This window comes from Paroedura picta, chromosome 1, assembly GCF_049243985.1.
Source record: "Paroedura picta isolate Pp20150507F chromosome 1, Ppicta_v3.0, whole genome shotgun sequence".
Taxonomy (NCBI): Eukaryota; Metazoa; Chordata; class Lepidosauria; order Squamata; family Gekkonidae; genus Paroedura; species Paroedura picta.
Window position 1 is genome coordinate 4,865,480 of NC_135369.1, and position 24,779 is coordinate 4,890,258.

The 24,779-nt window shown below is 49.4% G+C and overlaps 1 protein-coding gene across 1 annotated transcript; it reads right to left on the reverse strand.

The window, feature by feature from the left end:
* On the reverse strand, nucleotides 1-23,006 carry LOC143829437 (methanethiol oxidase-like). The gene is made up of 12 exons (XM_077320313.1): nucleotides 22,804-23,006; nucleotides 20,828-20,884; nucleotides 19,546-19,658; nucleotides 16,847-17,032; nucleotides 15,723-15,843; nucleotides 13,718-13,900; nucleotides 10,168-10,346; nucleotides 8,557-8,635; nucleotides 5,965-6,086; nucleotides 3,147-3,239; nucleotides 847-965; nucleotides 1-751 (listed from the first exon to the last, which is right to left on the reverse strand). The coding sequence occupies exons 1-12, from the start codon at nucleotides 22,892-22,894 to the stop codon at nucleotides 589-591; spliced, it is 1,506 nt and encodes a 501-aa protein (XP_077176428.1). The 5' UTR covers nucleotides 22,895-23,006; the 3' UTR covers nucleotides 1-588.
* Between the last annotated feature and the right edge of the window lie 1,773 nt (nucleotides 23,007-24,779).

The following is a 24,779-nucleotide window of genomic DNA, read 5'->3' on the forward strand; positions in this document are numbered from 1 at the left end:
GCCGTTTGAAGGAAAACATTTTATTGCCCTGGTTTTCCTTTCAACAGAGCTGTGAGTTGACCCTGTTTTTTCCGAATATCTGGGGAACCAAGTTTGAAATTGCATTTGGCGTAGCATGCATAAAAAAACGAGAGCCTTTGCTAGCGACATAAACCGTCTTTCTCTCTCTCAGGATTTCGGCTGCAATGGAATCGGCTGACTCCTTTGAGAAACCCGGTTGCTTAGGGCTGTTACCCTCCTTGTGAATACAATCAGGGAGATCTCCCAGAATTCCAAGCTCTTTCCACTCTACAGAGATTGGTTTTCCTGTTGGAAATGGTAGCCGTGGTGACCGGACTGTATAGCTTACCAGCGAGTCTAGGAGAAACGGAAGTCCTAGAGTGACATCACACCCTTGCTGAGTCAGCCTCCTCAGGCTCCTCCCACAAATTTCTAGGAATTTCACTGTCCAGAGTTAGCAACTCTAGAAAGCTTCCATGCCATGAATTAGCACACATACGGATTTTAGAAAGAGCAGAGAAGATCCTCAGGCCGCCATGAGCGTATCTCCCCAAAGCTAGCATAGGGACAGACGGGGTTGCTCCCCACCTAGACCCAGATATCTGAGGTGCAATCCCCCCCGGGGTAATGCATATCGTGAGCCCGGGCAGGCCCAACAGGCTCCTTCCCAAAATCCACCAGGAAGTCTTCGTTCACACACAGGCCTCCACGTTCCGTGTCCACGTCGATCTGCAGCATGATAGCACCTTCCCTGAAGAAGGAAGAAAACAGAGTCCGGATGATGAACAAGCGGTAAACGTGAAGGACAGAGGTCCGGCCACAGGAATAAGGGGAAAGGTTTCTTACCTGATCAATTCGGGGTAAAGCCCCTTGTCCCAAGGAGTGTAAACACTGGTGGTGGTATAAATTCTCTTTCCGTCCAAGCTGACCTGAAGCATTAAGGGTCCCCCGTAGACTCGTCTTCCCTACAAGACAGAAGAACCACACAGCAAGCTGAAGTGATAAGAACCTCAGAAGAGCCCTGCTGGATCAGACCAGTGGTCCTTTTAGTCCAGCCTCTCATCACACACAGCGGCCAGCCAGTTCCTCTGCAGGGCCAGCCACAGGGCAGAGAGGCCGAGGCCTTCCCCTGAGAAGACCCTCAGAAGAGCCCTGCTGGGTCAGGCCAGGGAGGGTCCCTCCAGTCCAGCCTCCCGTCTCACCCAGGGGCCAGCCAGTTCCTCTGCAGGGCCAGCCACAGGGCAGAGAGACCGAGGCCTTCCCCTGAGAAGACCCTCAGAAGAGCCCTGCTGGGTCAGGCCAGGGAGGGTCCCTCCAGTCCAGCCTCCCGTCTCACCCAGGGGCCAGCCAGTTCCTCTGCAGGGCCAGCCACAGGGCAGAGGGGCCGAGGCCTTCCCCTGAGAAGACCCTCAGAGGAGCCCTGCTGGGTCAGGCCAGGGAGGTCCCTCCAGTCCAGCCTCCCGTCTCACCCAGGAGCCAGCCAGTCCCTCTGCAGGGCCAGCCACAGGGCAGAGAGGCCGAGGCCTTCCCCTGAGAAGACCCTCAGAAGAGCCCTGCTGGGTCAGGCCAGGGAGGGTCCCTCCAGTCCAGCCTCCCGTCTCACCCAGGGGCCAGCCAGTTCCTCTGCAGGGCCAGCCACAGGGCAGGGAGGCCGAGGCCTTCCCCTGAGAAGACCCTCAAGAGAGCCCTGCTGGGTCAGGCCAGGGAGGGTCCCTCCAGTCCAGCCTCCCGTCTCACCCAGGGGCCAGCCAGTTCCTCTGCAGGGCCAGCCACAGGGCAGAGAGGCCGAGGCCTTCCCCTGAGAAGACCCTCAGAAGAGCCCTGCTGGGTCAGGCCAGGGAGGGTCCCTCCAGTCCAGCCTCCCGTCTCACCCAGGGGCCAGCCAGTTCCTCTGCAGGGCCGGCCACAGGGCAGAGAGGCCGAGGCCTTCCCCTGAGAAGACCCTCAGAAGAGCCCTGCTGGGTCAGGCCAGGGAGGGTCCCTCCAGTCCAGCCTCCCTTCTCACACAGGGGCAGCCAGTTCCTCTGCAGGGCCAGCCACAGGGTAGAGAGGCCGAGGCCTTCCCCTCATGGAGCCTCCTGGTTCTGGGATTCCGAGGTTTAGTGCCTCTGAATGTGGAGGTTCCCCTCAGTCACCATGCCTAGTACCCATGGATCTACTGATCCTTCATTAATCTAGCTGATCGCCTTTGACAGCTGCAGCCATCGCTACATCCTCTGGCAGCGAATTCCACATTTCAATCACTTTCCATGTCAAGTAGTAATAGAGATGTCAATGACAAAGGCAGGGGAGTCGGCACAGGAGATATTTGGTAGCTTGGGCCTCCCAGAGCTTCCAGTTCTATCGGGCTCACTAATGCAGCTGTCAAAGGCAAAAGATGGGGGGAGGACCTCATGGGAGCAGAGTGGAGATTCAGGGGCCCAGGCCTGATCTGCATTAAAGACAACCTCTCAAGGACAAGCCTTGACCTGGGTGTAAACTGCATGGGGCTTTTATTCCAACCCCAGATCGATTCAGTCCCGGCCCTCTACACAGAATGCGATTTCCGTTTGGATTTGAGGCGATTTAAATTTTCCTTCTGCAGCAAGAAGGATTGATCCGGAGTGACCCTACCTTTATTGTGCGATATCTTGGAGTGCTTTTAACCCTCAATATTTAAAGGCTGTTTTGAATCTGGGCTCTCCTCCATGGTAGAGGGCCCGTGATTGGTGGTCCTGTGACAAACAGGTGGTCATGTGACAAACTTGCCTTAAAGGAGAAGCCCCTAATTTCTCTCAACTTCTCTGCCTTTTTCGATCATCTCCCCCTCCCTTCAAGAAAAGAAAGAAAGAGGCTTGGCTCCCCCCCCCCTTCTGAACTACCCTAACCACATGCAGAAGACTTTCCTGTTTCAATGGGGGGGGGGGAGGAAGACCCGAGTTCAAAGCGATCTGAATTCAACAGGATTGACAATGGAATAAAGAAAGTAAGTGCAGAGTCATGGCACAGAGGCAGGCAATAAGTGTAGGAGATATGGAGGACCTAGAGGTACATCGCGTCCCATACACCTCAGTCTCCATCCCTAAACCTCTGAGAACTTCCAACTTCAGAGTTGATAACCTAACCATCCACCCTGCACTTTTCCCCTCTGTTTGTGATTTACTTACTTGGATGATCAAAGGCTCAGGTTGGGAGTCCAGCTCTGGATCTTCAAGGACTTTGACCACGCCGCCTTTTGGGATGCTGCCCCCCACAAAGACCTGTGTGCACACAAAGATGCCCCCACCACCCCAAGAGAGGATCAGTCTAAGGTAAGAGACTCAAAGAAGTAGAAGAAGAGTTGTTTTTTATATCCCACTTTTCACTGCCTGAAGAAGTCTCAGATCGCCTTCTCTTCCTCTCCCCACAAGACATTGAGGAAGGTAGGAGAGATGAGAGAGCTCTGAGAGAAACTATTCTTTGAGAACAACTTCTAACAGGACTGTGACAAGCCCAAGGTCACCCAGCTGGCTGCATGTGGAGGAGCAGGGAATCAAACCCAGCTTGCCAGATTAGAAGCCACTGCTCTTAACCACTGCACTACATTGGCTTTCTGAGGGGAAGTCTGTAAAATGCTGTGAGTTTTGCCTGGCCTCAACCAGGGCCAGGGCCTTTTCGGTCCTGGCCCCTGCCTGGTGGAATGAGTTCCTGGAAGAGCTAAGGGCCCTGTTGGAGCTATCACAATTCCGCAGGGCCTGCAAGACGGAGCTCTTCCACCAAGCACTTGGCTGAGGCCAGGATACGGAAGATCTATGGGTACGGAAGGCCAGGATATGGAAGATCTCCTCTCATCATCCAGCTATCTAACCATCTATCTGCTCTGAGACTGGGGGTTGGGGTGTGGTCTGTGCAGCCAGGTTGGAATCTATGGCTGAGAAACTGGGGTTGTTTATTATTTTAGGATGTTATGTTGGTAACTTGTAGTAAACCACTGTGAGCTGGCTAGCCTGAGAGCAGCGGTTAACAAATTTATGATTGATTAATTAATTCATTAATGATCTGATGCAGAATTGTTTATCAGTAGCATCTTGCATCATTGGTCCAAGCAGAAGGGAGTTAGAAGGACTGATATCAAGACGAGGGGCTCTTCCACAGTCTTGTTCTCATCACTTGGGTTTCCTTACTGGTTCAGGGTTCTTCCTTTTCTATATGGTTTTTGCTCCCTCTAGTGGTGGATTCCAGAAAGCGAAGAGGAACTAAAGAGCCTGTTGATGCAGGTGAAGGAGGAGAGTGCAAAAGTTGGCTTGAAACTCAACATCAAGAAAACGAAGATCGTGGCATCCGGCCCTCTCAATTCCTGGCAAATAGATGGGGAAGAAATGGAGGTAGTGACAGATTTTATTTTCCGGGGCTCCAAGATCACTGCAGATGGGGACTGCAGCAAAGAAATTAGGAGACGCTTGCTCCTGGGGAGGAAAGCTATGGCAAATCTAGACAGCATCCTAAAAAGCAGAGACATCACCCTGCCAACAAAAGTGCGTTTAGTCAAGGCTATGGTCTTCCCAGTTGCAATGTATAGCTGCGAAAGTTGGACCATAAGGAAGGCCGAGCGTCAAAGAATTGAGGCTTTTGAACTCTGGTGCTGGAGAAGACTCTTGCGAGTCCCTTGGACTGCAAGGCGAACAAACCGGTCAGTCCTAGAGGAGATCAGCCCTGCCTGCTCCTTAGAAGGCCAGATCCTGAAGATGAAGCTCAAATACTTTGGCCACCTCATGAGAAGGAAGGACTCCCTGGGGAAGAGCCTAATGCCTGGAGCGATCGAGGGCAAAAGAAGAAGGGGACGACAGAGAATGAGGTGGCTGGATGGAGTCACTGAAGCAGTCGGTGCAAACTTAAATGGACTCCGGGGAATGGGAGAGGACAGGAAGGCCTGGAGGATCATTGTCCAGGGGGTCGCAATGGGTCGGACACGACTTCGCACCCAACAACAACAAAAGTGGTGGATTCAATGTTACAACATTGTATATCCAGCCTATTTCCCTGCACTTTAAAAATGAGAACAACCTGAGCGCTAGAAAAGCAAAACACTTGGAAAAGCAACAGCAAATCCCAAAGTAATAGAGAGAGGCACAAGCAATGAACATGAGGATGCAAAACAGGTGTTGGATCCAGCTGACCCATTCCACAAACAGAGGGGCTGGCCAATGAACAAAGAGGGAGACCCAGCATGAGTTCCCAGGACTCTTCCCCTCTCCCTTTGCAAGCAAGAGATGGGATGCTCACGGGCAGGTTCAGGTGGAGGTAGTCGCCCCATGCCTGGGTCTCAGGAATAGAGCATCTGCTTGGCATGCAGAAGGTCCCATCTCCTGCATCTCCGGTTAACAAAGGACCAAAATATTTGGTGAGGTGAAAGGTTCAACCACAGAACCTTTGAGTCTGAGTGGACAATACCAACAGTAGACTGATGGATCAAAGATCTGATTCAGTAGAAGGTATCTTCATGTATTGATGTGTTCAGGGCGCAATACTCTCCAGGCCCAGCATATCTGAGGGATCACCTCTCTCAATATCTTTCCTGGAGGACATTGGACTGAGCAAACGTCATCACGCTGGTGATCCCTGCCCCTTCTACATTCCAGGTGGATGCTCTACAATTGAGCCATGGGTCTCCCCTTGGAGACAGCTTGGTGTAGTGGTTAAGAGTGGCAGCTTCTAATGTGGTGATCCAGGTTTGATTCCCCACTTCTCCTCCATGTGCAGCCAGCTAGGTGCTTTGGGATAGTCACAGTCCTGTTAGAACTGCTCTCACCAAGCAATTCTGGCAGAGTGTTCTCAGCCCCACCTACCTCACAGGGTGTCTGTTGTGGGGAGGGAAATGGGGGGGGGGGTATAGATAACAACTCTTTTTCTTGTTCATGATATCTTCTTATCCCAGAGGATTATAATTCTGGTGCCTGGCTGCCTCTCCCACTAGAGAAAGACGGATCCTTCAATGAAGACGCTTACCTGGCCAACCAGCTTGGGGCAGTGAGGGTCAGTGATGTCGTACTGACGGATGTCACCATGGAGGTAGCTGCTCATGTACAGGAAACAATCGTCCAAGGAAGTAAGGATGTGGGCATTAAAGGCTGGAGGAAAAGAAAGTAGGAATACTTATGTCTCTTCCGTTTTTCCATTTGCTAGTAGCTTTCCAAGAGCAGGTATGGAAACCCCACCTCATGATGGCTGAATTAGCAGGAAGGAGAGCAGTCAGCTGAGATTCTTTTTGAAAATTAACCATCTAATATTTAAATGCTTGAATCCTTTATTACTTAAATAAATGATTTTTTAAAAAAATACCCAAGAACCAGCTGCCTTGATTCTGTGTTCTGAACGCATTGCTGGAGTAAAAGACATTGGGGTGCCAACTATGGGCTCAAAGATTCCTGGAGACTTGTGGGTGGAGCTTAGGGAGGGTGTGGTTTAGGGAAGGGGACCTCACTGAGGTGTAATGCCATAGAGCCAGCCTGCCCCCCCACCCCCACCCCAAGCAGCCATTTCATCCACATCTCTGTAGTCTGGACTTCAGTTCAAATCGCAGGCCTCCAGACCCCACCTGGAGCCTGGCAACCCTCGAAGGAAGAGAGATTGCCAAGGGCAATGGCGCATTCAGATGAAGGTTTCTCACATCCTTACACTCCTAAGGAAAGGAGAATTAGCGCCAGGATGGTAAATTATAACACAGGATTCTGTGATTGTAAAAATTGTAAAGATTGTTCATGCTTGTAACAAGCTGTTTTGGGAACTGTGATTACGTTTGATAATACATGTGGTAAAGCAGCCAGAGCCCCTGAGGAAGGGCGGTACAGAAATGTAATAAATAAACAGATTACTTATTTAATTATATAGCTTATATGCCACCCCGCACTCCTCCCCTTGGGGCTACTATAACGCTCTCTCTCCACTGGAGTACTGTGTTGTTTTTAGAAGTTGCTAGCTGCTATACTGCTATAGCATCGTGACAGCGAAATCACAGCTATCGATAAACTTCAAAAGCCAGTCAAAAGCCGACTGATGACACAGCAGGGAAAATGTGAGACCCAAAAGGGGGTCAACAGGGAAATCATAGAATAGAATAATAGAATCATAGAGTTGGAAGGGACCTCATGGGTCATCTAGTCCAACCCCCTGCACTATGCAGGATGCTCACAACCCTATTGCTCATCCACTGTCACCTGCCACCCCCTTGTGCCTTCACAGAATCAGCCTCTCCGTCAGATGGCTCTCCAGCCTCTGCTTAAAAATCTCCAAGATGGAGAACCCACCACCTCCCAAGGAAGCCTGTTCCACTGGGAAACCGCTCTGACTGTCAGGAACTTCTTCCGGAGGTTTAGACGGAATTTCTTTTGAATTAATTTCATCCCATTCGTTCTGGTCTGTCCCTCTGGAGCAAGAGAACAATTCTGCTCCATCCTCCATATGGCAGCCTTTTAAATACTTAAAGATGGTGAAATGCTGCCAATGTGGGCAGGAAATTCACAAGGCATGACATTCTTGCCAGAGGGAGCATACCCAAGCAGGGAAAGATGGTAGAAAATGAGGAGACCGCCCGGAAAGTGGACAAGTTGAGGGCAACAGCATGTGTAGGGTCCCCAAAACACCTCTTGAGTTGGGAAGACAAAGCCAAAAAAGAGGCAAACCGGTGCTGCTCTGGATGCAGCCAAACACTCCCAAAAGTTGTGTGTGAACTTCACCAGATGGATAGATGTGTTAGGCTGATCAGGCCTTGAGCAGGTAGTTGGACAAGATGGCCTGTAGGTGTGCCCTAAACCAGCTAGATGTAGTGGTTAAGATTCACAGCTTCTCATCTGGAGAGCTAGGTTTGATTCCCCGCTCCTCCACTACATGCAGCCAGCTGGGCGACCTTGGGCCAGTCACAGTCCTCATAGAGCTGTTCTGTCCGAGCAGTGATATCAGGGCTCTCTCAGCCTCCCCTCCCTCACAGGGTGTCTGTTGTGGGGAGAGGAAGGGAAGGTGACTGTAAGCCGCTTTGAGCTTCCTTCGGGTAGAGAAAAGCGGCATATAAGAACCAACTCTTCTTCTTCTTCAGTAATATCAGGGCTCTCTCAGCCTCATCTCCCTCACAGGGTGTCTGTTGTGGGGACAGGAAAGGGAAGGAGAACGTAAGCCGCTTTGAGACTCCTTTGGGTAGAGAAAAGCAGCATATAAAAACCAACTCTTCTTCTTCAGGAATCTCAGGGCTCTCTGAGCCCCCCCCCCCCCCACACACACACACAGGGTGTCTGTTGTGGGGAGAGGAAAGGGAAGGTGATTGTAAGCCGCTTTCGGACTCCTTCAGATAGAGAAAAGCGGCATATAAAAATCAATTCTTCTGTACGGACCCTTCCAACTCTTTCGGTCTACGATTCAGAAAGAGTCTCTTATCTGCCCGTAGGGGGCACCGTTGCCTGTCTCTTCCACTAACAAAAGGATTTGCCAGTAGGGGGCGCCGTTGCCTGTCTCTTCCACTAACAAAAGGATTTGCTGAAACCAGCTGCAGCCTGCAAAGGGCAGAGAGGGAGGAGAAATATAAAGAGCTGTCTCAAACTTTTGACCCACCTGGCATTTCGGGTAATAACCATCCTGACACTTTCTTGCTCGGAATCTGGATCACTTTCTCTGCCGCCCAGCTTCCATCCTGCAGAAGAAATATAGATCACTTATTTGCATTTTCTTTTCTACATCATCTATAGTCCTCGGTTACATTATTTAGTGTCCTCCTTTCTCACACGGACTCAAGGCCAGGCAGGTGCCCCAAATGGGGCAATTATTTTGGATTTGAGAAGTCTGGAAGCACCGGAAAGAAATGAAGAACAGTTTAAGCATTTAAATCAGGGGTAGTCAACCTGTGGTCCCCCAGATGTTCATGGAATACAATTCCCGTGAGCCCCTGCCAGCAAACGATGGCAGGGGCTCATGGGAATTGGTCTATGGACATCTGGAGGACCACAGGTTGACTACCCCTGATTTAAATGGTCCATTGTTGCAGAAATTCCATAAATAGAATCCTCCTTGCACATAGAGAAGAACGGCCTTTTGTGGCAGTCATGTGTGCAAAAAGGATCTAGTGTCACCTATGGGACCAGACCCGTGGAAGGGTACCTCTGTCAACAGACTTCATCGTGGGATGAGAATAGCACTTGTGTGCTTCTTCAATCAAGACTAAGCTCTGGGATTTGAACATTAGCTCTGGCCTAGTCAAAAAATAAAATCAGGCCAAGCTTCCCAAGAGAGAATAAGCATCAGTGAAACCTGCCAAGACTGACTGACCGCTCATGAATTCAGCATCCCTGCATCCCTGGGAAAACAGGAGCACATTGCCTGCACCTTCCAAGAACATCCTCCTTCCAGATTCTCCACCGCCCCCCAATTTATTCACTATAGTGCTAACATGGGAAATGGCAGATCCCAGAAGTTCTTTCTGACCTCTGAGACTCCTTCCTATCTATCCAACCTGATGCCAGCCTGCCAAGAGCTTTATTATCAGAGATGTGGTGAGCCCAAGGTCTCCCAGATGGCTGCATGTGGGGAGCAGGGCTCTCTCAGCCTCCCCTCCCTCACAGGGTGTCTGTTGCGGGGAGAGGAAAGTGAAGGTGACAGTAAGCCGCTTTGAGACTCCTTCGGGGAGAGAAAAGTGGCATATAAGAACCAACTCTTCTTCTTCTTCAGTAATCTCAGGGCTCTCTCAGCCTCCCCTCCCTCACAGGGTGTCTGTTGTGGGGAGAGGAAAGGGAAAGTTGTTTGTAAGCCGCTTTGAGACTCCTTCGGGTAGAGAAAAGCGGCATATAAGAACCAACTCTTCTTCTTCAGTAATCTCAGGGCTCTCTCAGCCTCCCCTCCCTCACAGGGTGTCTCTTGTGAGGAGAGGAAAGGGAAGGTGAATGGAAGCCGCTTTGAGACTCCTTCTGGGAGAGAAAAGTGGCATAGAAGAACCAACTCTTCTTCTTCTTCAGTAATCTCAGGGCTCTCTCAGCCTCCCCTCCCTCAGGGTGTCTGTTGTGGGGAGAGGAAACGGAACGTGATTGGAAGCCCCTTTGAGACTCCTTTGGGGATAGAAAAGCAAAATCCTCAGTGCTGGTGAACTTGAGTAACTGGGGCTGTCCAACCCACCCCTCTCCACTTGAGGCAAGGAAACTATATTACCAGGAAAAAACATTTCCCGGTGGTCACCTGGGTCTTGTAGAAGTGATAGACGGAGCCCTGGAGTGCACAGGTCACCATTCCACATGCAGCATTGGGGTTGTGAAGGAACTGGACTTCAAGGGGGGCAGAATCCTCCCCTAAATCGATCGACTGGAGAAGACCATGGGTGGTCCAGTCCCAGACATTCAGATGACGGCCGTAGCGCCCTGGAGGGGGACAGAGAAGAAACGCAAAGCAGGTTGCTAGTGAGTGATGGTGAATCCACCAGAGATAAGTTTCTGGTCACTTAGGAATCATTCAAGCCATGGGGCAGACATGATGGTCTTGGGAAGCAGCTGACCCTGAACAGCCAGTCCTTCTCCAAAGTTGACTCTATAAACAATGGCCACAGAGGGACAGTGAGGTTCGAAGAAACTGAAGCTTAATCTGGATAAAATGGAAGTAAAATGGAAACTGGGAGGGGGGAAGAGGACAAAGTAAAAGCCGGAACCAGCTGGAATGGGCATTGACAAAATATCCTAGAATCATAGTATAATAGAGTTGGAAGGGACCTCCTGGGTCATCCAGTCCAACCCCCTACACTATGCAGGACACTCCCAACCCTCTCGCTCACCCACTGTCACCTGCCACCCCCTTGAGCCTTCACAGAATCAGCCTCTCCATCAGATGGCTCTCCAGCCTCTGCTTAAAAATCTCCAAAGATGGAGAACCCACCACCTCCCGAGGAAGCCTGTTCCACTGAGGAACCGCTCTAACTGTCAAGAACTTCTTCCGGAGGTTTAGACGGAATTTCTTTTGAATTAATTTCATCCCATTGGTTCTGGTCCATCCCTCTGGGGCAAGAGAGGACAACTCTGCTCCATCCTCTACATGGCAGCCTTTTAAATACTTGAAGATGGCTATCAGATCCCCTCTCAGTCGTCTCCTCTCCAGGCTAAACAGACCAAGCTCCCCCAACCTTTCCTATGTCTTGGTCTCCCTCACCCTCTTTGTTGCCCTCCTCTGGACACACTCCAGTTTGTCTGCATCCCTCTTCAACTGGGGTGCCCAAAACTGAACTGAACTGGATGCCAAAAGTAGCGGGATCCATAACAGACACTTGAGAACAAAATTTTAGCCATGAAAATATGGAACTCTCACACCATTGTTAATGTTTCCCTGGCCAAAATGTCTCTGGGATATTCCAGAATGGGCTTTAAACAAACAACACAAAAAGCTGGCAGTGGGCTGTGTTACAGATGCTCAAGGAAATATTTTAGCAATGGAAACCCTGAACTCCTACTTCTTTATTAATTGCTCCAGGTCAAAATGCCTCCGGACACCCCATCAAGGATATTAAACCAGCAATGGTGCCACAAGAAACAGTCACATGCCTTAAAAGCACTCGGGAAAAATATTTTGGAAATAAAAATGCGGAACTCTCACGCCTTAATTAACCCTTTTCAAACCATGTTGCCTCCGGAACATCTCCAAATAGGTCAGAATGAGCATTAAGGTGACCAGATTTCAACATTGGTGAAGCAGGACACCATGGACCGGGGGAGGTTCTTGATCAAAATTTGATCTCTATCAGGGGTAGTCAAACTGCGGCCCTCCAGATGTCCATGGACTACAATTCCCATGAGCCCCTGCCAGCAAATGCTGGCAGGGGCTCATGGGAATTGTAGACCATGGACATCTGGAGGGCCGCAGTTTGACTACCCATATGGAGCAACAAAAAGTTTCATAGAACACATAGAACGCAAAAATAGTATTGTAATGTATATATTTTAAATTTCAACACACGTACAATTTGCCAGGTGCCCCCAGGTGTCCCTCCAAAAGTGGGACAATCTGGTCACCTTACATGAACAATAGTACCACAAGCAACAGGGGGATGCATTCAAGAGGGTGGCCGGCTTGACCTGAAGCAGCAGAACAAAATTTGAGTCCAGTCCGGCACCTTTAAGAACAACAAAGTTTTATTCGAGAGTGAGCTTTCGTGGGCACGCCCACTTCCTCAGACGCAATGTCAGTCCTCAGATGCAGTCTCATTGTGTCTGAGGAAGTGGGCGTGCCCACGAAAGCTCACCCTCGAATAAAACTTTGTTGGTCTTAAAGGTGCAAACAAAAAACAGAAAAGGGGTGGAAAAACCCGACCTGAAATGGAGGTGAGAGCCTGAGAAGGTTGTGGAAACGGCTCCTTTATATAATAAAAACGTATTACATTTGAATTTTATTTATGGAACTCAAATATATAAAAGTATCAACAAGAATAAAAACAGCAAAGAGTGGCACAAGTCACACGTATATAAGTTAGTTATGTCCTAAAGGTGCCCCTAAGAGCCTCTTGTGGCGCAGAGTGGTAAGGCAGCAGACATGCCATCTGAAAGCTCTGCCCATGAGGCTGGGAGTTCGATCCCAGCAGCTGGCTCAAGGTTGACTCAGCCTTCCATCCTTCTGAGGTCGGTAAAATGAGTACCCAGCTTGCTTGCTGGGGGGGTAAAATGGTAATGACTGGGGAAGGCACTGGCAAACCACCCCGTATTGAGTCTGCCAAGAAAATGCTGGAGGGCGTCACCCCAAGGGTCAGACATGACCCGGTGCTTGCACAGGGGATACCTTTACCTTTACCTTTAAAGGTGCCCCTGGACTCAAATTTTGCTCAACAGGGGAATGCATTACAGATGAAAATATTTGGAGGGGGGGAATGCAGAATTCTCAGACCTTTATTCAATCTTTTCACGCCAAAATGCCTCCAGAAAACCACGGAGGTTAAAACACAGTGACAGGTTCCAGCGAGTTAGTCGTAGCAAGGGTTCTGAGATGTAAGCATGGGTATATCTTCAATAAAGAGCTTTTTCTCTAAAAGGTCTGCTTCTTGGGAGAAATTGGATGGACTCTCAAAATAGGGTTCCCAATATAGCCAAAAAGCAGTGGTCACAGGGGATGTAGGGAGGGAAGGTATAGAGAACATATGAGAAGCCATGTTGGATCAGACCAATGGCCGATCCAGTCCAAAACCCAGGTGAATTTCCTGAGCTGTGTTCTCGGTGTTCCAGAGTAGGGGTAGTCATCCTGTGGTCCTCCAGATGTTCATGGACTACAATTCCCATGAGCCCCTGCCAGCACACGTTAGCAGGGGCTCATGGGAATTGTAGTTCATGAACATCTGGAATACCACAGGTTGACTACCCCTGTTCCAGAGGGCCTGCAAAACGGAGCTCTTCTACCAGGTCTATGGCTGAGGCTGGGGGTAGCGAAAAAAATCAATGCCCTCAAGTAGCAACTTGAGTTATCTTGACCCTCTTTCCTCTCCCCCCTAGCAGTAGGGATGGGTGGGAGTGGTTTTTCTGCCATGTTGTCTGTGCCAGTGTGATTTTGTGTCCACTGCAATTTTGTGTCCTTTTAATGGGGGTTTTAATGGGATTTTTTATCGGACATTTGTAAACGAACCGGCTTTGGAAGTGGCGGGGAATAAATCAAATAAAAATAATAATAATATAGTTATAATAAATAATGACCCTTGACCCAGCTCTATGCCTCTATTTGTATAAATAAATATAAATAAATGTATTCCTGTGTAGCGAGGCCTTACCTTTCCCCAGGTCAGCTGGGTTGAACCCATTGATGAAGAATTTCGGCACCCCTATTTCAGTGCTCATCATGACGTTGTGCCTCGGCTGATACCAGAAACTGTAACCCATGGGGGCCGCTTGGGTGGGTCTCTCCCAGTTCCCCTTCAGTTCAAAGGTCTCCGCATCCAGAAGGGCAAAACCACCTGGCAGAAGGACAAGATCCGTGCTCAGAAACACACACCCCATCCTGAACTCCTCGCCAAGGAGGGTGGGGTTGATCAGGATTAAACTTAAGCAAGGTTTGCAACCTGTTCAACTCTAAGCTGAAAGCTAACCCTGGTTAACCGTGCCTAGTACCAGGGCAGCCGTAACCAGGGTGGCAGGTTGCCTAGTACCAGGGCAATGGGTAACAGTTGATTTATTGCATTCAAGTTTGTGAACATTGCTTGATGGTTTTATCAATGTTGCAAATGTTACTGTTTTGCTGCTGATGTATATTAAATTGTCGTTCACCCGCCCCAAGACAGCGAGTCCGAGAGAGGGGGGGTATATAAATAGACATAATAAATAAATAAATGACTAAAGTTTTGAAGGGGAGGCAGTGAAGAATTCAGGCAAGGCGCAGGGTGGACAAGAAAAGGAGAATCTACACTTGCTGCCACCTCCTCCGTATCTCTGCGTTTTTCCCAATTCAGTCATGGCCGGTCTAATCACCTAGTACTGTAGCACATGAAGCCTGCCTTGCTGCTAGAAATGGCTGTTCTGGCTGGGAAAGTAATCGGCCTGGAGGTCTCCTCATGAGCAAGTGTCTTCCTTCAGGTGCTGCTGTCCCTGCTTGCTTCCCTGCTCTGCTCTCTATTCCAGCAGCATTGCAACTAGGGAGTAGGGACTACAAAAGCTTAACAAATTGACTGCTGGATGGTGGGCCTTTGTTCATAAAGCCATCATGAATCAGAAATTACTTGACAGAACCTAAGAACTAAAAGGGTCTGGTTCTGGTTCTGGCTCTACAGGCTCCGCAGATCCTTAAACCAGGCCTGGACTGAGTTGGTCCATCTCAACATTCCATCTTGAATTAAGGAGGGCCACCCTTGTTTCCTGGAAGAAGGGCCACCCTTGTTTCCCACACACCTAATAAGAGCCTCTTGTGGCGCAGAGTGGTAAGGCAGCCGTCTGAAAGCTTTGCCCATGAGGCTGGGAGTTCAATCCCAGCAGCCGGCTCAAGGTCGACTCAGCCTTCCATCCTTCCGAGGTCGGTAAAATGAGGACCCAGCTTGCTTGCTGGGGGGTAAACGGTAATGACTGGGGAAGGCACTGGCAAACCACCCTGTATTGAGTCTGCCATGAAAACGCTGGAGGGCGTCACCCCAAGGGTCAGACATGACTCAGTGCTTGCCCAGGGGATACCTTTACCTTTACCCTTGTTTCCTGGAAGAAGGGCCACCCTTGTTTCCCACACACCTACTTGTATCCTTGTAAAGCCAGACATTGGAATTCTGACCCAGGCTGCTGGACACTGACACAAAATGGCTGCCCCAAGAGGCGGAGCCAATCCCAGTACGGTCTCCGGTCATTGATCTCCATAATATTGGATCATAGAATCATAGAATCACAGAATCATAGAGTTGGAAGGGGCCATACAGGCCATCTAGTCCAACCCCCTGCTCTACGCAGGATCAGCCCTAAGCATCCTAAAGCAAGGCCAATAAACTATCCACTCCAACACTCCTTCTATCACAAAGTTGGCACCAGGAGGTCCAGAGGGAAGATCCTTGAGCTCTGGAGGCAGCTGATGCCAAAGCAATGTTTTTAAAAAATCTGCACAGCCCCTAAAATCTCCGGTAGCCAATCAGAAGCTTTGTTGAGCAAATGCCCCACCTGCCCCCAGCCACTTCTGGAAAACCTTGGTGGGCTCCTGAAACAGTATCAGTGAGGGACCTGTCACCTGGAGTCACCACCTTGAGGTTCCCTGGTCCAGGCCATCTTCAGCCAGGATTCTATGCAGGAATCCATGTTGTGAAATACCTTTCCCGTTGCCACGTGGGTCCCCTACAGCACTGATCATAACATCCCCGCAGCCCAGGCAGTGAGAGGTGTGTGGCAAAGCCAGGTCACATTTCTCGAAAACTTCACTAGGCTCAATCACCTGTAAGGGAGAAGGAAAGAACGTTTTCAAAGAAGTTACACTGAGCTGACGCTTGCTGTTTTCCCCTTCATAATCAGGGAGTCCAAAACCATGAAGGTAAACTCAGGAGGACAGCCATGTTGGTCTGCAGAAGAAGGTCTAGATTTGGGTTCTGTAGCAGAAATCAACAAGATTTATCAATGTCCATCAGAGACTGAAGTCTGACGCTCCAAAACTCACACCCTGAAACTCCTGTTGGTTTCTAAGGTATTGCTAGACTTGAAATCCAGTGAAATCATGAGTTGAACCTTGGGATTTCCATGAGACAGGCTGTTGCCACAGCTGGAGGAGAGAAATGTCACACCCAGAGACACATGGTGACCTGTGGTTAGGTACCCCCATTTCCTTCTGTGGAGCCTGAGCTGAAAATGTACATTCTCTCCTCTTCCTGTCTTGCATCTGACCACCTTGTCTTGGTTCACAAAAGGACAGCATCATGGCCAAAGACCTGTCAGCAACAGAAAGAGATAGGATCTCTCCCTCTGTCGCTGATTCTCTGGTTCCTGAGATTCCCTCCTGACCTAATTCTTTTAGAACAGGGGTAGTCAAACTGCGGCCCTCCAGATGTCCATGGACTACAATTCCCACGAGCCCCTGCCAGCAAATGCTGGCAGAGGCTCTTGGAAATTGTAGTCCATGGACATCTGGAGGGCCGCAGTTTGACTACCCCTGTTTTAGAAGAACAACATAGACTCCAGTAGCCGCTTAAAAGCCAGTTTAATCACAGTATAAGCTTTTGTTGGTCTGGACTACTGCCAGAGTGGCTCTACTTGGGGCTACCCTGGAAGAGTGTTCAGGGGCTGGAGCTAATACAGATCCCTGCAGCTGGACTGTTGCTCAGGGCCAGCTCCTGGCAGCCGGTGACCCCAAAATTACAACAATTACACTGGCTACTGATCTCTCGCCAAAATATATATATTTATATTTCACGAGTCTACTTAATGCTTCTCCAATAAAGCTGTACCTTGTGGAGCCTGGGGGCTCTCGGGTCAGTCCCGGTGTCCACCACGTAAATGCGAGAGGAGCCAACACAAGGAAGGACCAGCCTGTTCCGCTTCTTGGTGGTGTCCCCAAAACAGCTGCTGCAGGCGTTCCAACCAAAGCGGTGGAGTTCATCGTCGATGTAAGGCATGGGCAGGCGGTGGAGCACCTGTGGAGGAAGGGGAGAAGTTAGCGCTCTCCAATCCAGAGTTGTCTGTAGGCCCCACGGCCCCTGCCAATACCTTTCCTGGCACACACCAGATGTTTTTTGAAAGTATGTGGGGCTAGGTAGGGATTTTGCATAGCAAGCTTGCCGATTGGCCACTGGAGATCTAATGAAGAAGAAGAAGAAGAAGAGTTGGTTCTTATATGCCGCTTTTCCCTACCCGAAGGAGGCTCAAAGCGGCTTACAGTCGCCTTCCTTTTCTTCTCCCCACAACAGACACCCTGTGGGGTGGGTGAGGCTGAGAGAGCCCTGATATTCCTGCTCGGTCAGAACAGTTTTATCAGTGCCGTGGCGAGCCCAAGGTCACCCAGCTGGCTGCATGTGGGGGAGCGCAGATTCGAACCCAGCATGCCAGATTAGAAGTCTGCACTCCTAACCACTACACCAAACTGGACAGTGCAGATCTCTGAAAATGTTGCAGGTGCTACCACAGCTGCGACTGAGTGGCTGAACGTAAACTGTGGAGAGCCATGTTGTGGCTGTGCCTCCCACACTGTGTCAGGAATCTAGAGGTGTCTGCAGGCTCAAAAACATTGCAGATTCCTGCTCTGATCAAATCTATCAGAGCCATCACGCGCACTACAAGGACACAGTCGCTGGACCTAACAATGTCACCCACACCATCAACGGCTCATTCACTTGCCCACCTTCTAACATTGTCTATGCCATTAAAGGCCAGCAATGCCCCTCTGTTCTCTACATAGAAGAAGAAGAAGAAGAAGAAGAAGAAGAAGAAGAGTTGGTTCTTATATGCCGCTTTTCCCTCCCCAGAGGAGGCTCAAAGCGGCTTACAGTCGCCTTCCCTTTCCTCTCCCCACAACAGACACCCTGTGAGGGAGGGGAGGCTGAGAGAGCCCTCATATCACTGCCCGGTCAGAACAGTTTTACCAGTGCCGTGGCGAACCCAAGGTCACCCAGCTGGCTGCATGTGGGGGAGCGCAGAATCGAACCCGGCATGCCAGATTAGAAGTCCGCACTCCTAACCACGACACCAAACTGGCTCTCATAGGGCAAACGGGTCAAACCTTCCGCCAAAGAATGAATGGACACAAGTCGGACATCGAAAATCACAGATCACAGATCTGAAAAACCTGTAGGGGAACACTTCAACCTTCCAGGACATTCATTAAGGGACCTCAAAGTAGCTGTTTTTATTACAAAGGAACTTCAAGAACAGGGCAGAAAGGGAGACTGCAGAAATGCAAGTTATTACAACACACGAAACAATGATATACCCTGGACTCAATAAGGATATAGGTTTTTTTTATCTCACTATGCATGCTAACCTCGTTCAACTCTTATATCCACATTCCTTATAATCCTCTCTGACTGTAATGTGATGTTAGTAATATGTAATGTAATTCTGAATTTAACTCTCTGGTCTCCGGACAAGATAGTTGCCCGCACAGTATTTGGCTGTATTTGGTTGTGACACAGTCTACTGATGTAACAGAATTTATTTTTGCTATATATTCCCTGTCATGTAAGAAGATCAGTCTGACGAAGAGCGCTTGCACTCGAAAGCTCACGCCCTGAATAAATCTTTGTTGGTCTTAAAGGAGCTACTGGACTCTGATTTTATTGTGCTACTTCAGACCAACATGGTGACCCATTTGAATCTCTTATTTCTCCAGTGTTTTTGTGAACTGCAGCGGAACTCAAAAGGACTGATTGGCTGTTTTGGCAAAGAATTATCCTATGGCATCACATGGCTTAATTTGGATATTGTGACACACTTTACTAATTTGCCATAATTTACTTTGGCCTTATAGCTCCACAGTTATGGTGGTTGTTCATTTAGTCTGAGGAAGAGTGCTTGCATTTGAAAGCTCACGCCTTGAATAAATCTTGGTTGGCCTTAAACGTGCCACTGGACTCTAGTTTGTTGTGTTACTTCTGACCAACATGGCAACCCACTTGAATCTGACCCAGGAAGGGATATTCTTATGTTCATTTCCTGTGGTGCAGTCAAGTTGCAACCAACTTATGGCGACCCCTCACGGGGTTTTCCAGGCAAGAGATAACCCTGACTTCCTTCATGGTCTCCCATCCAATCCTAACCTGGGTCCAACTTGCTTAGCTTCCAGTATTTGATGAAATCAGGCTACCTTGGGCTATCCAGGTCATGCTGAGAGACATTCCAAAGTGGTTTCCCATTGCCTGCCTCTGCAGAGCAACCTTGGACTTCCCTCATGGTCTCCCATCCAAATGCAGCCATGGCTGACCCTGGTTAATTTTCGAGACAAGATCAAGCTAGCCTGGGCCATCCAGGTCAGAACATGTTAGAATCATAGAGTTGGAAGGGGCCATACTGGCCATCTAGTCCAACCCCCTGCTCTACGCAGGATCAGCCCTAAGCATCCTAAAGCAATGTTCATTCATGGCTTCTCTTCAGCCATCCCTGGAAACTGAGGGGAGGAACAGCATACTAAGATGAAAAGATCTCTGGTCAGAACCTTGCAATAAGTTGGGGATTCTGGATCTACGTCCACCGTCGCCAGGTAGTCGGGCGCTTGGGTGCCAGAGCCGGTCAAGATGCAAGAAATGTACATGAGTCTCTCTCTGGGACCTTGGAAAGCAAAGAGGACTTTTAGCAATCAAGCGATCGGACTGTTGGAAAAGCTACTACAAAAAAACGAAGCTCCATCGATCAAAGGAATGCTCAACAGAAGAAGAAAAGATCAACTTCAGGCATTGTTCCAAAATAATAAAGCTTGAAGTTGATTATATTAGATGTCTCTTTTATTCAATTTTTGGTGACGTCAGAATGTGTTCCAGATAAAAAACACCCTGTTTTCACTTTCCTGTGTTTCCTCAGTGACTTACGCCTTGATATATACTCCCACTATGTTCAATCTCTTTGAATTAAGTCTTTCTAAGAAAGTTATTTTTCAAAGAATCCCCCGCCTACTTGTTGAGCAGAATGCCAAGAAATATTCTAAGAACCAATAGAAGAGAGAAGGCAGGCAGATAAAAGGTTCCCAGAGGAGCTGATGCCAAAGAAAAACTTGATTTTACCCATTCCAGAGCAGCTGAATTGTGGGAAGGAGGGCACTCTCTAGAACTGGGGTCCCTAATGTGATGCCCTCAGATGCCATGGTGCCCACTGGCACCTTTCCTTGTGCACCTCAAGTGTTTTGAGAAAGTGGGAGGGGCCAGGGAGGCTCTTGTCTAGCAAGGATTCTGATTGGCCATGCTGATGATTACCTTGGGTAGCCCCAAGAAAGTAAACTGTGGCTGCCATTTTGTGTCTGGCTCCACCTCCTGCGGAAGCCACTTTGTGTCTGGCTCCACCTCCTGCGGAAGCCACTTTGTGTCTGGCTCCACCTCCTGCGGAAGCCATTTTGTGTCTGGCTCCACCTCCTGCGGAAGCCACTTTGTGTCTGGCTCCACCTCCTGCGGAAGCCACTTTGTGTCTGGCTCCACCTCCTGCGGAAGCCATTTTGTGTCTGGCTCCACCTCCTGCGGAAGCCACTTTGTGTCTGGCTCCACCTCCTGCGGAAGCCACTTTGTGTCTGGCTCCACCTCCTGCAGAAGCCACTTTGTAGCTGGCTCCACCTCCTGCGGAAGCCATTTTGTGGCTGGCTCCGCTTTCTGTTGAAACCATTTTGTGGTTACACTCACTGTTATGTCAGATTTCCAAAGGGCCCTTCAGGGTCAAAAGGTTTGGGCATCCCCTTCTCTAGGAAGCACCCTTCGGCTGAGGTCCAATCCAGCTTGGTAGTCAAAAGGGCTTACCTTTCATGGCATCCAGAGGTGTTGCATACCCAGGCCCAGTTCCACATCCACAGACCCCTGTGCCATTTAAGGGTGGGGAGGAGATAGAAAAGAGGAGAGACTCATATTATTTCCAAAGGAGCATAAGAACATAAGAATAGCCCTGCAGGATTAGACCAATAGTCCATCTATTCCAGTATCCTGTCTCATGTAGTGGCTGTCCTGTACCTCAGGACAGTGGTCCCCAACCTTTTTATCACCGGGGACCACTCAACGCTTGACAATTTTACTGAGGCCTGCTGGGGGGGGGTAGTTTACTCCTCTACTCTCAACCCCTGCCCTAACGCTCTCTGATCGCTATGGTCATGTTTAAACATCCCTTCAAAATAAGATACAGACACGCCACAACAAGGAACATGAGGAACATTTTATTTGCATGGAAATTTTAACTCATGACAATGACAAATCAATGGGAACCCTGAGCTGGTTTCTCTGCAACGAGATAGTCCCATCTGGGAGTGATGGGAGACAAGGACACACAAAGTGTGTTGTGAAGGGCCGGGGGGGGGATGAAGTAAAGGGCCAGGGGGGGAGAAGGCGTCCTTCGCGGCCCACCTCCAATTAGTCGAAGGACCACATGTGGTCCGTGGCCCACAGGTTGGGGATCGCTACCTCAGGAGGTCTAACAGCCAGACTTAGAGGCCGAAACCTTCATAAGTCCAGCATCTTGTCTCACAGAGTGGCCAAAGAGTTCCTCTTGAATCGCCAACAACAGGACATAGAGGCCGTGTCTTTCCCCTGAATTTGCCTCCTGCCATTATGATTCAGAGGTCATTATGGCTAGTAGCCGCTCATAGACCTCTCCTCTGTGACTCTCTAATCCCCTTGCGATGTAAAAATCTAAGCAAATGAAAGATTTCATTTAACCCACAGAGAAAGGTCAGATTTAACAAAGAGCTGAAAACTTCAGGGGGGGGGGGTCAGTAGTTGTACAGTCTTTCATTCAGGATATTATTGAAGCTATTCCCCTGGTTTCTCTTAATGGGGAGATGTTTTTGCGGGAGATTGAACCTGGGACCTTGTGAGCTCTAACACTCAGCCATGGCTCCTCTCCCTCAAAGATTTATTAATAGCATCAAAAGCCAGCAAAGAAAGTACATTTGAACATTAATGATTAACATATATCAGATAAAAAGGGACACAATGATGACAGAGCATGAAAGTGCGGCAACCGTGAAATTCCCCATTTTGTTTAAAGAGGGCTTTTCGTTTTCTAAATGCTAAGAAGCAAAAATGTTGGAACTGCCTTTGAAATCACCTTTGCCTGTCACTCAAAAGGAATTTTAGAGGGCACCCCTCTGCCTATTTCAGGTAGTGATCAAGGGGCTTAAAGCAAGAAAGAGCAGCATTTATCAGCTCATTTCCTTCCGTTTAGTATAACGCACAAGGGAACAAGAGATGGGAGGTTCCCTCTGCTGCGTCTGCACAGAAGCAAAATCTCAGATCTCATACAAAACTGCTGTTGGGGGAGCGTCCATCCTTGCCCTGGACAAAGCCCACCTCTGTTTGAAATGGTTGATGTGAGTGTCCTGCCTAGTGCAGGGGGTTGGACTAGATGAACCATGAGGTCCCTTCCAACTCTATGATTGGGTTAGGAGCAGTAGTAGAATATGTACAGCCAAATTTTAGTTCCTACTGCCTCAACACCACATTCGGTGTCCTCCTGGCTATCTGGCTATCTAGAAAAACAAGGTCTGATTTCCTGCTGGGTGAACTTGGGCCAATCCCAGTTCTCTCAGAGCTCTCTCAGCCCCCACCTGCCTCCCAAGGTGGCGAGGGGAAGGGAAGGAGAGCATAAACTGCTTTGAGACCCCTTAAAGGTAGAGGAAAACAGGCAGCCAAGCGCAGCTCTTCTTCTTCCCCAGCAGGATATGAAGGTTCAGGGCAGCCTCAGTAGCTGGTTCCCCCCACCCCTTGTCATTTGGACCCTTCCTTACCTTTACTGGACAGCTGGGGGTCCAATCCCTTCTCTGCCAGCAAGCCCTTGGCCGTCTCTAATCCCTTCTCTTTCTGCTGAGCTACAGACATCTCTGCAGTCGGGGCTTGTGCGTTTGGCAGTCAAAAGATGCTTGTTGTCATCCACAGAAACCCGGAGGAGTCTTATGAATAGGCTGATGGGGGAGGGAGCAAGACAGAAGGTGTGTTAGAGGAGTGGTCTGTTTCCCCACCTCCCATCCACCCCCTGTGGGAAGAGGCTGGTGCCCCCACGCCTTCCCTCCCATTTCGGGAGAAGTTAGACATGAGCTTTATATTCTGGCCATCAGAATATAAAGAATTGCCCTTCTTAATGCACTGAGGAACGGTGCTGTAATCAGACGTTGCACAGACCGGAAATGGTTGCTACTGATTTTCATTTCCAAAGGCTGTGGCACCCCCTTGAATGACAAGCCCTCCCAGATCTAGCCTTGCCAACTTCCAGGTGACTAAGGGAGCTCCGACTCTTGAAAACTCACATCCCCAGAATCATGTTGGTCTCTTAGGCACGGCTGGACCCAGCTGTAAAGTTAGAACAGAAGAAGAAGAAGAAGAGTTGGTTCTTATATGCCGCTTTTCCCTACCCGAAGGAGTCTCAAAGCGGCTTACAGTCGCCTTCCCTTTCCTCTCCCCACAACAGACACCTTGTGAGGTGGGTGAGGCTGAGAGAGCCCTGATATTAAGAAGAAGAGTTTGGTTCTTATATGCCACTTTTCTCTACCCGAAGGAGGCTCAAAGCGGCTTACAGTTGCCTTCCCTTTCCTCTCCCCACAACAGACACCCTGTGGGGTGGGTGAGGCTGAGAGAGCCCTGATATCCCTGCTCGGTCAGAACAGTTTTATCAGTGCTGTGACTAGCCCAAGGTCACCCAGCTGGCTGCATGTGGGGGAATGCAGAATCGAACCCGGCATGCCAGATTAGAAGTCCGCACTCCTAACCACTGCACCAAGCTGGCTCTCCAGAAGAACTGAAGAGGGCTACGTTGGACCCAAGCAGTGCCCATCTAGCCCAGTCTTCTGTTTCTAGTTGATGCCCCTTGAAAGCTGTGCCAAAATGCTCCCCCCCCTCCCTTGCTGGGCTGATTTGTGGAAGCATTTCCTTACTATGCTTTAAGACCATAGAGCAGGAGTAGTCAAACTGCGGCCCTCCAGATGTCCATGGACTACAATTCCCATGAGCCCCTGCCAGCATTCATGGACATCTGGAGGGCCGCAGTTTGACTACCCCTGGGCTAGATAATGTTAAACACCCTGGTTTTGCTTATGGTCTTCGACTCCTCACAGTCAACAACTAAATCAGATTCTCACCCTTGATCATTATTTCCTAAACCAATGGCAATGGCATTTGCTGGCGGGGGCTCATGGGAATTGTAGTCCATGGACATCTGAGAGCCAGTTTGGTAAAGTGGTTAGGGGTGCAGACTTCTAATCTGGCATGCCAGGTTCGATTCTGCGCTCCCCCACATGCAGCCAGCTGGGTGACCTTGGGCTTGCTGATAAAACTGTTCTGACCGAGCAGGGATATCAGGGCTCTCTCAGCCTCACCCACCTCACAGGGCGTCTGTTGTGAGAAGAGGAATGGGAAGGCAAATGTAAGCTGGTTTGAGACTCCTTCGGATAGGGAAAAGCGGCATATAAGAACGAACTCTTCTTCTTCTTCTTCAGTAATATCAGGGCTCTCAGCCTCCCCTCCCTCAAAGGGTGTCTGTTGTGGGGAGAGGAAAGGGAAGGTGAATGGAAGCCGCTTTGAGCCTCCTTTGGGTAGAGAAAAGCAGCACATAAGAACCAACTCTTCTCCTTCTTCTTCAGTAGTATCAGGGCTCTCTCAGCCTCACCTCCTTCACAGGGTGTCTGTTGTGGGGAGAGGAAAGGGAAGGCGACTGTAAGCCGCTTTGAGCCTCCTTCGGATAGGGAAAAGCGGCATATAAGAACCAACTCCT